Source organism: Asterias amurensis, chromosome 5 (assembly GCF_032118995.1).
Source record: "Asterias amurensis chromosome 5, ASM3211899v1".
NCBI lineage: Eukaryota > Metazoa > Echinodermata > Asteroidea > Forcipulatida > Asteriidae > Asterias > Asterias amurensis.
The window spans coordinates 22,683,911-22,699,991 of NC_092652.1; the positions used below are offsets into that span (position 1 = coordinate 22,683,911).

At 39.3% G+C, this 16,081-nt stretch overlaps 2 protein-coding genes across 2 annotated transcripts; one reads left to right on the forward strand and one right to left on the reverse strand.

Annotated features, from left to right (window-relative positions):
- The first annotated feature begins 3,104 nt into the window (after positions 1-3,104).
- LOC139936926 (uncharacterized) lies at positions 3,105-7,911 on the forward strand. Its single transcript, XM_071931759.1, has 5 exons — positions 3,105-3,300; positions 4,272-4,507; positions 5,040-5,170; positions 5,918-6,121; positions 7,490-7,911. Exons 1-5 carry the CDS (start codon positions 3,208-3,210, stop codon positions 7,699-7,701), a joined length of 876 nt encoding a protein of 291 aa, XP_071787860.1. The 5' UTR covers positions 3,105-3,207; the 3' UTR covers positions 7,702-7,911.
- Positions 7,912-8,029: 118 nt separating this feature from the next.
- LOC139937744 (uncharacterized) lies at positions 8,030-14,023 on the reverse strand. Its single transcript, XM_071933033.1, has one exon. It carries the CDS (start codon positions 14,015-14,017, stop codon positions 12,464-12,466), a length of 1,554 nt encoding a protein of 517 aa, XP_071789134.1. The 5' UTR covers positions 14,018-14,023; the 3' UTR covers positions 8,030-12,463.
- Positions 14,024-16,081: the final 2,058 nt, after the last annotated feature.

Genomic DNA, 16,081 nt, shown 5'->3' on the forward strand with positions numbered 1-16,081 from the left:
TAGGAGTTCCGGAACACGGAGTGTTCCCCGTTCTTGTCAAGTTCAACATTTGCTTGTAACCATCCTGGGCCCAATTTCATAAAGCCTGTAAGCACAAAACTTGCTTAGCACAAAACCTGCTTAACACAAAACTTGCTTAGCAAAAAAAATTTGCTTAGCAAAAATAGGATAACCAGCCAGAATACTGTACATTAACAATTGGTCGTGACTGGTACCCCAGTCATTTCTTGCTTATCCAAGAAATTTGCTAAGTAGGTTTTGGTACAATAACCACATGATGTACTAAGTTCTTTAGCATCCGGTGTACAAACAAATGGCAGTTGTGGGCTGGCATCAGTGCTTGTATTGACCTTGTTTTGTAAATTTTTATTTTTTAAACATTTTTATATAAGTTTGTTGACTATTTTGCCTCAAACCCAGGCTGGTCTACCATCAATTGACTACTGTGGTTGACCATTTAGAAACCAGAAGGGAACCAGTGACACTACAGCGGAAAAAAACGGAAGTCAATGGAGTGTTCCTGATGGTTGACTAGACTTTCAAACAAGACGTTCGAGTGAGTGTGTCACTCCTCATGTACATTGCTGGTTAGTGGACAATTGCGGGTTGACTAAATGTTGGCCCTCGAACTTGCTCTTTGTAAGTAGTAGTGAACCTCGTTCAGTCTCTGTCCTGAAGCAGCGTGGGTTCGAATCCAGGTCTAACCAGTCAAGAGGCTCGTGTCCTGTTACATAAATTGCTTCATCCTTCAGCCATAGATTACATGTTCATGAAAAGAACACAGAATATGGTTGAATGGTGGGGGGTACCCCAGCTAGGCCCACAGCCAATTTCGCGAAACGCTAGGATTAAACCTATCTTGGGTTAGGACAAGTAAAAACGGGTTATTATTATTATTATTATTATTATTATTATTATTATTATTAAACTGTCCCAACTTAGGATGGGCTCAATGCATCCTAACATCTTCAGATACTTAACTCGTCTGAAGTCCTAAGATTAATCCTAAGTTGGGAAGAGTTTGGTGAAATCGACAGCAGGGCAACTTGCGTGACTAGTGTCGTAGTACACAAATATTGACTGCTTCGAGTGCTATGGTTAAAACAGCGAGCAAGGTGATCCCCAGAGTGTTCTATTTTCACGCTGCGCAGCCGAGGGAAAATGAACTGTCTGGGGATCACCGAGGAAGTCGGAGTTATGGCATGAGTAAAAGCAGTCAATATTTATTTTTTAACAGCCCAACAGACTATTTATCATCTTCGTACACATAACGTTCAGACGCAGATGAACAAGTGATTGGCTTCGAGGTGGGTAGAAAGAGACGTCTAGGTACTGTGCACACCATGCGATAGTCTTTGGACTATCACATTGCAAACGACTATCACACGGCTGCTTGGTTTTTAGTAGAACTAAGACACATCATGGGACACGCTCTAAACCAATGAAAACACAGAATTTTTGTAAGGGGTGTTATAATCGCGACTAATGATTGCTTAGTTGAGTCAAAACTACCGTTTTCCGACTTCTTTGTTAATCGTGCCACTACAAAAATAGTCGCGACAACCTGTTTGGTGAACCAATTGTGTGGCTCACAATTATTCACGACATCATAAATTACTTATGAAACACAATCAGATATCAGTTACACAATCCATCCAGCATGAATTTAACTACTGTGCCTGCGTCAAACATTATGCCGCAATGCATCTTGGAATTAAAAGTTAGCCGCAATAAGTGTCGAAGTCCAGCTATTTGAGCCGTGACTAGTCGAGTAGTCAATTTCACCTCAATTTTAACCTACCCCAGCATTTTCAGTTCTTCAATCCTCAAGCTTTGCAATTAAGGACATTTTTCAAGAAACCTTACTTTCATTGCCAGATATATGCAAAGCATTCAATAAAGAAAAACAATGAAAAACAGCTAGCTGATACTCGAATGAAATGACATAACTCAGTAGATTGAAGAAGACCATCAGTTTATTTATTGTGTGCAATTTTATGCAGGTTTCCAATACCGACAAGCAGGCATGCCAACAAGAAATTAAAAATATGGACGTACAATAGTAAATATTCTATCAACAATAAAAAAATTAACATGATTACAATATTATGTACCTTCCTCTCATTCCCTAATATCCTGCAATTCTCCTTTTTTTTCTCACAAAAAAAAACACTAAATATTTGTACCACAGAAAGCTAGGTGAGTCAATAGAGATGAGCACAAGAAATTGCACCAATAAAAAATGTTTACATAGCATTAAAATCTGGCATTTAAATCGAGTTCTTTAATCTTAAATTAAATTGAATCAATTTTGTGTTTTAATTTAACGCTCGGAACGTTAACACTATTCTCGTTTTGTATTTTTGTTTTATCTTTCTTTTAGTGATAGGTTTTTGTGCAGGGAAAAAAAAACATTCTAAAAAAAAAAAAACACCAACAATGCTGAATGCTCACCACAGGTACCTTGGAAAATAAAACAGCAGAGGGCAAAAGCTGTCCACTTAAAAATTAAAAACATTTTTCTGAGGATAAAAAATGACCAAAAAAATGAACAATCTAGATTGCCCATTTGGAATCGATGCCTGATGCACATAAAATGTTTTTCTAACAATTACAGAAGATGGGATTAGAGCCTTTAATAACATAGGAAAAAGCGCATTTTTAAAAAATTCCTCTTTTTGACAGAATATAAATACTGGGTTTTTTCTGCTTTATCAAGAGCTTTTTTTTGACATAGCGTTGACTCAACACAGCAATCGTTCCCTCACGAGTGTATAGCTCACTATTTTCCTACATCAATTTACAATCAAACATCCCTAAGGAACATGCCTTAAAGCATGACCTAAGGAAAAACAAAATCTGCATTATTTTACCACCTTGAGCGCCACCCCGTGATGTACAGTACTGAGGTACGTGCCTCGTTTTTTTTTTTTTTGTAATTCTTTATTAAAAAAAAAAAAAAAAACCTTTTGGGTACTACTGGGTAGCTGGGAGAAATGACACCCATGGGCTTTACTTGGCTGGGTACACAGGTTACCTGAAAACCTGAATGATTTCACTTGGACTTTTTTTGACTTGAGCAACCACTTGATTTTGACTCGGTGAATTTGTTCGTTTTTTTCTAGGAACCAGATACCACTCTACCAGCAGAGTAGAATCAGTGAAAGTTATCGACCGCATAAGACCTTCCTGAAACCGATCCCTCCAATGCGTGACGGTACCCCGCTTAACATGGTACCAGCTCCCACTCCAGCATCACAACACCCCATCAAAAGTGCAGCAACAAGACCTAGAACACAGGTACACTGTCAGATTGTTAGAACTCTCCCCAACTAACCCCCCTACACCACCCATCCTATGTATCTGACTTCAAACCAGTCTCCCCCCCCTCTCACCACCCATTCCATGCCAGTGAAAGCCCCTTTCTTAGATTTAGAAATATGAAAATATCAGATTCCAAATAATAAAGCCTCATTCCCATTTTGTTGAGACAGAAATCAAATTTGTAGGATTTGAAACTTTACATGGTGGAAGTATAATTAGGTAAAGTTTGCAGTCACACCATCAGGCCTGTATGCTTCGTTTTTGAAAGGGCAAGGGCACCGATGCATTTTCTCCTTGGTAGAGGGCACCCTATGAGGAAATTGTAAATTTCTACTGGAGCAATTCATGGGCACCGAGGCAATGACCAGTGGGCATGGAGGAAATCGCCTTCGTTGCCTCTGTCAAGTTTCAGGCCTGCACCAGCTTAAAGACACTGGACACTTTTGGTAATTGTCAAAGGCCAGTCTTCTCACTTGGTGTATCTCAACATATGCATCAAAATAACAAACCTGTGAAAATTTTAGCTCAATTGGTCAGAGAATAGTTGCGAGAGAATAGTGAAAGAAAAAACACCCTTGTCACACTAAGTTGTGTGCTTTCAGATGCTTGATTTCGAGACCTCAAATTCTAAATCCGAGGTCTCGAAATCAAATTCGTGGAAAATTATTTCTTTCTCAAAAACTGCTTCACTTTAGAGGGAGCCGTTTCTCACAATGTTTTATACTATCAACCTCTCCCTCTCCCTATTACTCGTTACCAAGTAAGGTTTTTTGCTAATAATTATTTTGAGTAATTACCAATAGTGTCCACGGCCTTTAAAATATCTTTTCAGAACCAACACTACCCAAAAGAGATTTTCACATGGTGTTACCGCAAACCTCACCAAATCAAATTTCCCCAGCCACTAATAAACTTTAAACCTCTGGTTGTCTTGTTTTCATTTATAGGAACCACCAGTGGAAACAACTCCTGCTCCAGTGGACGAGTCCAACGATGTCCCAGTCAAAGGGTCCAGCATTCAGTTGGTTGGTCCCCAGTCCCAGCCCATGTGGGCAATGTCCAACTCGTTCACCAGGCCTGGGGCAGACGGTGACACGGCAAAGGATCGTTTCGCCAAGATCACCACGCCCCGCATCCTGGAGCTGGATGTTAACCGGATGCTGATTGGTCAGAATACAGTTAGGTGAGGAGACTTTTAAGTTTTAATACATAAACGTTGTCGCAACTAGCTCTTGCAATAATCTGAATCTTAATTATATAGTCTGGTGTGATCCCTGGGTATACAGCAGCTAAGGGTTAAATGGCTATTGAATGGCACCCCCGAACAAACATAATGACTAATAGGGAGACCGCCAATGTAGGGCAAGATAGCTCATCAGTTTGTAGAGGGCCAGTACATTTAAAAGGAGATTGTTGGTTCAAGTCCTGCTCCAGTAAATTTGTCTTTGTTAAAAAACCCAAGCTATTTATGCTGTCAGGACACAGACCTTGACTTCTCAGCATGGGCAGTCAAAAAATATATGTTGTACCGACAAAGGCGTTATTTCTTTCATCATTCACTGAGGCCAGATGCAGCAAATCATTGGTCGATAGCTGTTATTTGTGCGTAAAAAGTGCGCATAACCCCAGCGTCCCTGTAGCGTTTCACAATATGCAAAAGGTCTATTGATTTGAAATTTTCAAGTTATCAGCTATTCCCGTTTTGTTTCCACCAGTGCTCTGACGAAGCCGTTTATAAGCAATGATAGATTGGTGAATGCATCCAACGCCAGTGTCCGATCCTATATGAGCATTGATCGCCCGTCAGCAAATCCAGCACAGAATAGAGGACGACCCAACTCAACAGGTAAAGTACTGAACCATGACAGGGCGTTAATTAGACAAGGTATAAACTACTGGTTGCAACCCATGGCCAATAGACCGATCCATTAAGCTCCGCCCCATTGCGTATTGACCATCACAACGCAACAAAGGTCTGACAAATAAGTCTGACATGCGAGCGCGTATGCTTGGCGCCCGCGGCAGAGTTGTGCAGAAAGGCATTGGAGAGGCGCACGTGTTCTTGCTCACACATGCGTCGTGGACGGAGCCTAATGGATCGGTCTATTTCAGCATCAAACAGGCTAGGCATATTTGCTCATCACAGAAAAACAATAACGATAATAACAATCAGCACTTATAAAGCGTACAGTACATGTATCTAACAAAAAATGACATTCACAATGACAAAAGTCCAGGATTTAAGATGCCTGTTTGATCAGATGAGCCTTGAGCTGTCGTTTGAAAATTTAAGGATCATTCTGTGTATTTAAGTCAAGCAGTAATTAATCCTTACGGATTATTGCAATATGCTGTCAACCATACCAGAAAACACTGATAAGTGTACTCAGTTCTTTTACATGCATTTCACAACACGCAAATTCTACGGCCTTACATCCCATTCAAAGGACAAGGCAATAATGGTTAAGTGTCTTGCCGGGACTCGAACCCACACCTTATCAGAAACACCAGAGCTGGGATCCAGAGCGCTAGACCAACTCGTCCATGACATGCCAGTTGAGTTCACTCTATCCTCCTACTGCTTTCTTTGCAGGTACCGAAGGTGCCAGGCAATCACCGTCAGTCCTCGCTGTAAAGACTCCAAACAGCGCTGGGTCCCGTCACAGCAGAACACGCAGCGAGGGAGCCCTTTCCCTAAGCCAGCCTCTTCCACCAATCAAAGTACCCCTCAATAATGACCCCGAGGGAAGCAGACCAGGGACGACAGGGTCAGTGGGTTCTTCCATTCACAGAAGAGGTAAGAATGGATTGATTGATTAAATAAACGCATTTATTTTGTTAAATTAAAAATCAAACAAACGCACGCATCTGGAACTTTCTACCACTTAATCTTGGATCTTGTCTTTGTACTATAAATTTCAAATCTCTTCTCAAAATTTATCTTATGTCACAGGTTTTCAAGGACTATAGTTGTGTCTGTTTTCTTTCGTTTGTTTTTGGTTTTACTGCCCCTTAAACACTCAGCATGATGGATATGTGTGCATAACAATACGTGAATATTATTTATTTATTATTATTATTAAAGGGAAGGTATACGTTTGGTAATTGTCAAAGAACGTTCTTCTCACTTGGTTTATCCCAACATAAGCATAAAATAACAAGTCTGTGAAAATTTGAGCTAAATTGGTCATCAAAGTTGCAAGAAAATGATGAGAGAAAAACCACCCTTGTGGGACGAATTTGTGTGTTTTCAGATAGAAATAAGAGACTTCTGGCTAGAAGTCTTTTATTAATTTAGTGCGAAATTACCTCTTTTTCAAAAATACGTTACTTCAGAGAGAGCCGTTTCTCACAATGTTTTATATTATCAACAGCTCTCCAATGCTTGTTACCAAGTCAGTTTTTAAGTTAATATTTGTTTTAGGGACATCAGACATCTACAGAGCCCAATGGTGCTACCTTACTGCAGACTTAATAATAATAATAAAACAATTCTTAGATAGCGCATATCATCCTGAGATCCCTATGCGCTGTAAAAGGAAATCAACAATTATTGTACAAAGTAAACAGATATGTTTTTAACCGGGTTTTGAATTGTTCTGGGCCCAATTTCATGGCTCTGCTTACCGCCGAATTCTGCGCTTACGATCACGATTCCCCGCTTACGTGCAAGCGCCAAATTTCTGCGCTAGCCTTGTAAGCCTAGAATGCCTAGTAACGGGTAGTACGCACGCGCAGAAGCCAAAATTCCCGATAACCCGTGAAATACGCTTGCCGTAAGCCCAGAATTTCCTGCTTCTGTAAGCGCCAATTCTGTGCTTACGGTAAGCCATGAAATTGGGCCCTGATGTCTCAACCTGTTTGACAACCTCTGGAAGACTGTTCCATAACTGAACTGAACTTCTGCGCTTACGGCCCCAAGGAGTTTGGGCATTAAAGGTTGTCGTAGGCGCAGAATTTTGTGGTACTGTAGTGCCAAGATGTTTTAGCCCAGTCAGACCAGAATTCTAAACAGAAGGTTCAAAGCTACAAAACTTGAACCCGCTTCAGATGACTGCTCAGTGACTATGCTTTTTGTTTGAATGAAGAAAACAAGACTGTCTAAACCAGCTGGGAAAAAATAAAAACTGTAATTTCAAAAAATTTCTCTCCTCGATTTTTCTAGATCTATCGAGGCCAGTCACTCACCCTTCACCTCCACGTACTCCTCCCGGATCTTCCATCCGACAATCTCCGCCTTTCATGAACGCCGTCGATCTGGACGAGAAACAAGACGAGGACGATGACGCGGGATCGACTGGTCATGTGACTAAAATCTCAATGCGATCGGCGTCGCAGTCAACTGAGCGAAGTTTCACGCCGGATAGAGAAACATGACAGAGTCCTCAGACAACTCATTCATAGATGTCAGAACTTCGCTTGCAGTAGATTTTGACCAATTATTTCATGTGAAAAAAATAATTATAACATGCAGTCCTTATTTTTATTCCTATTGGGAGAGCATTGGTTTAAAGGAACACGTTGCCTAGGATCGGACGAGTTGGTCTATTAAAAGCGTTTGAAACCGTTTGTTATAAAATGCATATGGTTGGAAAGATGTTTTAAAAGTAGAATATAATGATCCACACAAGTATCACTCAAAATTGCACAGTTTTCCTTTTACGTCGCGAACTATCACAATCGGCCATTTATGGGAGTCAAAATTTTGACTCCCATAAATGGCTGACTGTGTTAGTCGACAGGGTAAAAAGAAAACCACGCAATTTCGAGGCATATTTGTGTAGATCATTGTATTCTACTTTTACAATATCTTTCTAACCATATACATTTTACAACAAAAGGTTACAGAACGCTTTTCAAAGACCAACTCGACCGATCCGAGGCAACGTGTTCCTTTAAGTGTCTTGCTTTAGAGACACGAATGCCATGACTCGGACCCAAACACTCTGGCAACACCAGAACTTGAGTCTGGTAGACTAGAACAAATCAGTCTCAAATTAAGCCAAGAAATTCTAACATTATTACAATTTATTTTAATTCTTAAATATCTGGATAATAGCCTTCTTTACATAATGCAAATAGTATATAGCCACATGTAAATTTTGTTTTGTAAAAAAAAGTTGCAACTCGTTCCTTATTTCCTCTTCCAGTTTCACGCAATCTTGTGGAGCCCTAAAACCATATCCTGGGGTATTTCCCTGTCTGGTTAGGTCTGTCCTAACAAAAACAATTTCCTTCTAAATTATCTAGTGTATTGCAGTGCCCAAAACACACACACCAGATTGCTTGCCCAAGTAAGCCAGACATTTCAGAAACACCATAACCATCTATATACCTTGTTAAGTTCAATACAAGTTGAATCTTTACCATTGTTGTGCACACTCTTTTTAAAGCACTTAAAACACTTTTAAATTAAACCTTTAAAGACACTATTGGTAATTGTCAAAGACTAGTCTTCACACTTGGTGTATCTCAACATATGCATAAAATAACAAACCTGTGAAAATTTGAGCTCAAACTGTCGTCAATCTGGCGCACCATGGTCACACGAAGTTGTGTGCTTTCAGATACTTGATTTCGAGACCTCAAATTCTAAATCTGAAGTCTCGAAATCAAATTCGTGGAAAGTTACTTTTTTTTCCCGAAAACTACGTCACATCAGAGGGAGCTGTTTCTCACAATGTTTTATACTATCAACCTCTCCCCATTACTCGTAATCAAGAAAGGTTTTATGCTAATAAAACGTAATAAACGTGCTGTTTTTGTCCATTTGTGACACAAGAAAATTTGTTTCGCTTTTACGTATGAACGAGTTCTAAGCCTAGTTTTATGCTATGGTGCTTGAAAATCAATGGACTAGAGTGAATGGTGTGTGGTCTGTATATAATAGTATGCACTCAATTCAAATAGTAAACACTTTTATTAAGTGAGCTAAACAAAACCTCTGTATATTATATTTATAAGCTTTATCAATGAAACTTGTGTTCAATTTTGTACAACTTAACAATCCTGTTAGTAAGATTAACATCATTCCACTGTATTCTGTTTATCGTTAACCGGCTCCTGTGATCACCAAAAGTCCACAGAAATTCACCTTCTCTCTTGAAACATATTAATTGCATTCACACATGCTCATGGTAGGTAAACGCCATCGGGAAGGCACATAAACGTGTATGCGTCACGCCTTCACCAGCCCCACAAAATATGAAATGTTCCCCCATTTAGCCCACCAGTAGCTTTAGTGCGTATGTGCGATGTGCAAGCTACATATTTCATGGTAAGGGTCTAAAGCTAGTTTTGCTTTTATGGATGTAAAAAAAGAAACAATATATTTTCCATACGTTTTGCCAAGTCTCTGGCTTTGTCAAAAATATCAGTTTCCCCATAAGAAGAGCCTTTTGAAGATGTGACTTTCGGTTGAACAAACCTGCACAAGCTGTAGAGCGAGGGTAGGGTAAAGACTGTGACGTAATGACTTATTAACAGGATAAAGGTGCTTTCAATTTTTATAACTATTAAACCGTCCAAATAAGTGTATCTTTTTATCTTGAAAAATATCAGAAGTTATAAAATTTTGCTTAATTCTTGTATAAAATAGATATGATATTTCAATTCTAAATGTACAAAAAGCTGCACATATTGTGTATATTTTGTATCTATCGCTGTTTGCCAACATTAAAAATATAAACAACTTGAAGCTGGACTTACCCCATGTGTTTTGTTTGTTTCAATTTTGGGCCGAAATTTGTTAAAAATTGTTTGACTTACCCCGTGTGACTTTTTTAATTTTTTGCCTAAATTTGATAAAAAAGGCTGGACCTACCCGTGATTTTTTTTTTTAAATTCCAAAATTTTATAAAAATGCTTGACTTACCCCTTGTAATTGTTTTTTTTCAAATTTTTAGCCCAAAATGCTGGACCTACCCTTTGTGGATTTTTTTCAAAATTTTTATAAAAACCCTGGACTTTGTGATTTTTTCACTTTTTTGCCAAAATTTTATTAAAAAACTAGTTTTGCTTGCCCATTTTGACTTTTTAAACGTTTAGCCAAGATTTGATAAAAATGATGGACTTACCCCTTGTAATTTGTTTCAACGTTAGGGCCAAAATTTTATAGAAATGCTAGACTTGCCCCTTGTGATCTTTTTTTCACTTTGGGGCAAAATTTTCTGATATTGCTGGACTTGCCCAGTGCCATTTTTTTTTCAATTTAGGGCAAAAATGTGAAAAAATGCTGGTTTCAACCCTTATGAATTTTATTTAATTTTTAGCCAAAATTTGATACAAATGCTGGACGTACACCCTGTGATTTTTTCAATTTTGTGACCAAATTTGATAAAAATGCTGTGACTTATTAAACTTTTAGCCAAGATTTGATAAAATGCTGGACTTACCCCTTGTAATATTTTGCTGGACTTACCCCTTGTAATTTTTCAATTTTGTGCAGAAATTTTAGATTTGCCCCTTGTGATTTCTTTTTTTAACTTGGTGCAAAAATTTAATAAAATTGCTGGACTTGCCCAGTGCCATTTTTTCAATTTAGGGCAAAAATGTGATAAAATTGCTGGTTTCATGCCTTGAAATTTTATACAAATGCTGGACTTACCCCATGAGGCTTTTTCAATTTTGTGCTCTAATTTTCTAAAAATGCTTGACCCTTTGTGATTTTGTTTCAAGTTTGGGCCAAATTTATGTAGAAATGCTAGACTTGCCCCTTGTGATTTTTGTTTTCACTTTGGGGCAAAAATTTGATAATATTGCTGGACTTGCCCAGTGCCATTTTTTTCAATTTAGGGCAAAAATGTGATAGAAATGCTGGTTTCAACCCTTGTGAATTTTTTCAATTTTTAGCCCAAATTTGATACAAATGCTGGACGTACACCTTGTGATTTTTTCAATTTGTAGCCCAAATTTCATACAAATGCTGGACTAACCCCTTGCGACTTTTTCAATATTTTGCCCAAATTTGATATTTACCCCTTGTATTTTTGGCAACAATTTGATAACAATGCTGGACTTACCCTATGAGGCTTTTTCAATTTTGTGCCCTAATTTTCTAAAAATGCTGGACCCTTTGTGATGTTGCCTCAATTTGAGGCAAAAATTTGATCAAATTGCTGGACTTGCCCTGTGCCATTGTTTCAACTTAGGGCAAAAAAAATTGATAAACATGCTAAACTTTACCCCTAGTAATTTTTTTATATTATTTTTTGCCAAAATTGGATTAATTTGCTTGACTTGCCCCTTGTGATTTTTAGCCCAAATTTGATAAAAATGCTGGACTTAGGCCCACCCCTTGTGATTATTTCAAGTTTTTGCAAAAATGTGATAAAAATGCTTGGTTTACCAATTGTGAGTTGTTTTAATTTTTTGACAAAATTTCATAAAAATTGTTGACTTACCCTTGTGATTTTTTTTCCAATTTTGACCCACATTTTGAAAAAAATGCTGGACTTACCACTTGTGATTTTTTCAATTTTTTTGCCAAAATTTGATTTTGACCCCTTGTGAATTTGTTTTCAATTTGGAGCCAAAATTTGATACAAATGCTGGACTTACCCCTTGTGATTTTTATTTGAATTTTTTTTGCCAAAACTGGATTAATTGCTTGACTTGCCCCTTGTGATCTTTTGGCCCAAATGGATATAAATACTGGAATTTTTTTCCAATTTAGAACAACAATTTTATACAAATGCTGGACTTGTGTTTTTTCAATTTATAACAACAATTAACTAATGACAAAAATTGGTTGACTAACTCCTTGTGATTTTTTTGATTTTTTTTTTGACTCAGATTAGATCAAAATGCTGTTTACCCCCTGTATCTTTTTCTTTTTTCAATTTTTTACAAGAAATTGAACAAATTGTTGGACTTACTCCTTGTGATTTGAGTTTTTTTTTCAACCAAATGTGATAAAAATGCTCACTTACCCCTTGTTTTTGGGGTGGATTTTTCTTTAACACATTTTGTTATGTCTAGAAACAAACTTAAGTTTACCATCATACATGAAGTTACACCACTTCCTAAGCCTAACCCATCTGATTTGGGTTTTATGTATTACATTTTTTTGGTCACCACATGATGTTTCATGGTGTTTCATGAAAATTACACCAGTGCTTAGTTAACAAGCAAGGAATGACTAGAAGCTTGTATTTGCATTTACATTATCTACAGACCTAGCTGGTTTAGGAATGTCATAGGTAGTACACTTATCTGCATCGGTCCTTTCGCCGCCTTGGTAAACTTGGCACTCCTTCGGGACCTCATAGGTGTCTTGCTGCTCCTTCGGGATTTCATACACCATGTCTGTAGACTCTTTGCAGCCGCCATGTTGCCCAGCTCTGTTTCCTGCTTGACTCGCATCCGGGCCACTCCTGGAAGCTCTTCTGGTAAGACAATTGTGTACAAGCCGCTTCTTGTGGATATAGCAGGCGAGGACTACCACCATGATGACAAAAGCAAGTCCAGCAAAGACCCCTGCAACATTTGCACCAGCGTGACTGTGACTAGTCTGGCCATCTTGACTTGATGACTCTGATGACCCATCAGGTCTGTCGATAGTCAGCAGTCCCCAATGGCTGCTCTCCTCTTCATTGTGCGTGTTCACAGCGCTACACTTCACCTGTAGACCGTCATCTTCCTCCATATGTACTTCAGGTATCGCAAGGATTTTCCCTCCGTCCGATAATTTGTAACGGCATGAGCCGCCACAGGTGGAGGAAACATACTGTATTTTGTTTCCTCGTAGGATGTGCCAGTGATAGCGTTTCACTGGATACAAACTTCTCGTAACACAGTGGAAAAGAGCTTCAGCCCTGTCAGAGACGCTTCCAGTATGAGGCACCAGTCCAACTGTGAATATGACACTCAGCGGGGTGATAGAGCAGCTCGGCCTGTTCTTATAGGCATTCTGTCCCCTCCTCACACCAGCAGCAATGCACGTGAAACTCTCTAAATTGTCCTGAACACTGAGAACCCTGGATACGACAAAGGAACTGCCTTTGGTGATCTTTTGAGGTGCCAGGGAGGTATCGGTCTTATTGACGTACCAGGCCAGGAGTGATAACTGCGAGTTCTCTGGAGGTTTGCAGGTCAACGAAACATTATCGCCGACATTAAGATCACCAAAAGGTAGCACCTCACAGATGGGTGGTGAAAGTGTTGCAGAGAGTACAGTTAGGAATGCAAGCCCATCTTCATCGTCATCATTATCATATCTTGAAAATGACTGCCCTGACCCCGAAATCTCCTCTTCTCTGGCATCATCTTCAAATTTGGAAAACCCACAGAAATACTGTGAAGTGTCCATTGGTGTGACCTGATAGATTTTGAGGTCACATAAGCCTATGCTCCCAGGTACAGAAACTGAGATACGCTTAACTTCGCCAGAAGCTTCAGGAACACTGCCTTGTCTGCAATCGGCGATCCTCGTCGATCCCTGGAACCAATACACGTTCCCAATATCTCCATAATTTGGAATTAAGCAACGGAAAGTAACATTGCTAACTTCAAATACATTCAAGTTTTTCCTTGAAATGATGGAAGGTACTGTCCTAGCAGGGTTAGCGAGAGAGCTAGAAGGGTATCTTATACCGGTATCAGAACTAGAGCTGGAGCTAGAACTGTACCCCTGCTGTACTGTTGCTTTCCAGGCCAGGCTGACAAACAACACCATCACAATGAAGGACTTCATGGTGTAGCTGCGATCCCTCGACCTCAATTAATGTCTTATGAAACCCAGTTGTTTCCCTTTTATATGCGAGAAAGTTGGATTTTGAAACTACATAAAAAGTTAACTCCCGAAACCAAAAGAACACTTTGCCACATCCTTCCTGAAAAGGTTAAAGATACAGTTTTTTATTTTTTTATTTTTTAAAGATCTGTAGCACATTAATTTTAGTTGTGATTTCTTTTAGTGCAGTTTTTTAAATAAAGCTTCATCTATATTATGGCAAACATGAAAACTCAACAATAATTTGGAGCTAGGTTTTTCGAATTCTATACACCTAATGTTCCGACAGTTACCAACACCCACCCCCAAGTTCAGACAACGCAAGTTTTGCCTACCCTTATTCCAAGCTGAACTTCTACCCTGACCCTTATCCGAACCCTAACCATACCAGATAGATCATGGGTAGGGGGGGGGGGGGGGTCACCAGAGCATAGGAGTTCCGGAACACGGAGTGTTCCCCGTTCTTGTCAAGTTCAACATTTGCTTGTAACCATCCTGGGCCCAATTTCATAAAGCCTGTAAGCACAAAACTTGCTTAGCACAAAACCTGCTTAACACAAAACTTGCTTAGCAAAAAAAATTTGCTTAGCAAAAATAGGATAACCAGCCAGAATACTGTACATTAACAATTGGTCGTGACTGGTACCCCAGTCATTTCTTGCTTATCCAAGAAATTTGCTAAGTAGGTTTTGGTACAATAACCACATGATGTACTAAGTTCTTTAGCATCCGGTGTACAAACAAATGGCAGTTGTGGGCTGGCATCAGTGCTTGTATTGACCTTGTTTTGTAAATTTTTATTTTTTAAACATTTTTATATAAGTTTGTTGACTATTTTGCCTCAAACCCAGGCTGGTCTACCATCAATTGACTACTGTGGTTGACCATTTAGAAACCAGAAGGGAACCAGTGACACTACAGCGGAAAAAAACGGAAGTCAATGGAGTGTTCCTGATGGTTGACTAGACTTTCAAACAAGACGTTCGAGTGAGTGTGTCACTCCTCATGTACATTGCTGGTTAGTGGACAATTGCGGGTTGACTAAATGTTGGCCCTCGAACTTGCTCTTTGTAAGTAGTAGTGAACCTCGTTCAGTCTCTGTCCTGAAGCAGCGTGGGTTCGAATCCAGGTCTAACCAGTCAAGAGGCTCGTGTCCTGTTACATAAATTGCTTCATCCTTCAGCCATAGATTACATGTTCATGAAAAGAACACAGAATATGGTTGAATGGTGGGGGGTACCCCAGCTAGGCCCACAGCCAATTTCGCGAAACGCTAGGATTAAACCTATCTTGGGTTAGGACAAGTAAAAACGGGTTATTATTATTATTATTATTATTATTATTATTAAACTGTCCCAACTTAGGATGGGCTCAATGCATCCTAACATCTTCAGATACTTAACTCGTCTGAAGTCCTAAGATTAATCCTAAGTTGGGAAGAGTTTGGTGAAATCGACAGCAGGGCAACTTGCGTGACTAGTGTCGTAGTACACAAATATTGACTGCTTCGAGTGCTATGGTTAAAACAGCGAGCAAGGTGATCCCCAGAGTGTTCTATTTTCACGCTGCGCAGCCGAGGGAAAATGAACTGTCTGGGGATCACCGAGGAAGTCGGAGTTATGGCATGAGTAAAAGCAGTCAATATTTATTTTTTAACAGCCCAACAGACTATTTATCATCTTCGTACACATAACGTTCAGACGCAGATGAACAATTGATTGGCTTCGAGGTGGGTAGAAAGAGACGTCTAGGTACTGTGCACACCATGCGATAGTCTTTGGACTATCACATTGCAAACGACTATCACACGGCTGCTTGGTTTTTAGTAGAACTAAGACACATCATGGGACACGCTCTAAACCAATGAAAACACAGAATTTTTGTAAGGGGTGTTATAATCGCGACTAATGATTGCTTAGTTGAGTCAAAACTACCGTTTTCCGACTTCTTTGTTAATCGTGCCACTACAAAAATAGTCGCGACAACCTGTTTGGTGAACCAATTGTGTGGCTCACAATTATTCAC

Excerpts from the sequence above, each read along its gene's own strand:
- LOC139937744 (XM_071933033.1), bottom strand. The coding sequence starts at position 14,017 with ATGAAGTCCTTCATTGTGATGGTGTTGTTTGTCAGCCTGGCCTGGAAA.
- LOC139936926 (XM_071931759.1), top strand. The coding sequence starts at position 3,208 with ATGCGTGACGGTACCCCGCTTAACATGGTACCAGCTCCCACTCCAGCA. Across the intron at positions 3,301-4,271 it reads CAACAAGACCTAGAACACAG|GAACCACCAGTGGAAACAAC; the intron begins GTACACTGTCAG and ends TTTCATTTATAG. Across the intron at positions 4,508-5,039 it reads ATTGGTCAGAATACAGTTAG|TGCTCTGACGAAGCCGTTTA; the intron begins GTGAGGAGACTT and ends TGTTTCCACCAG.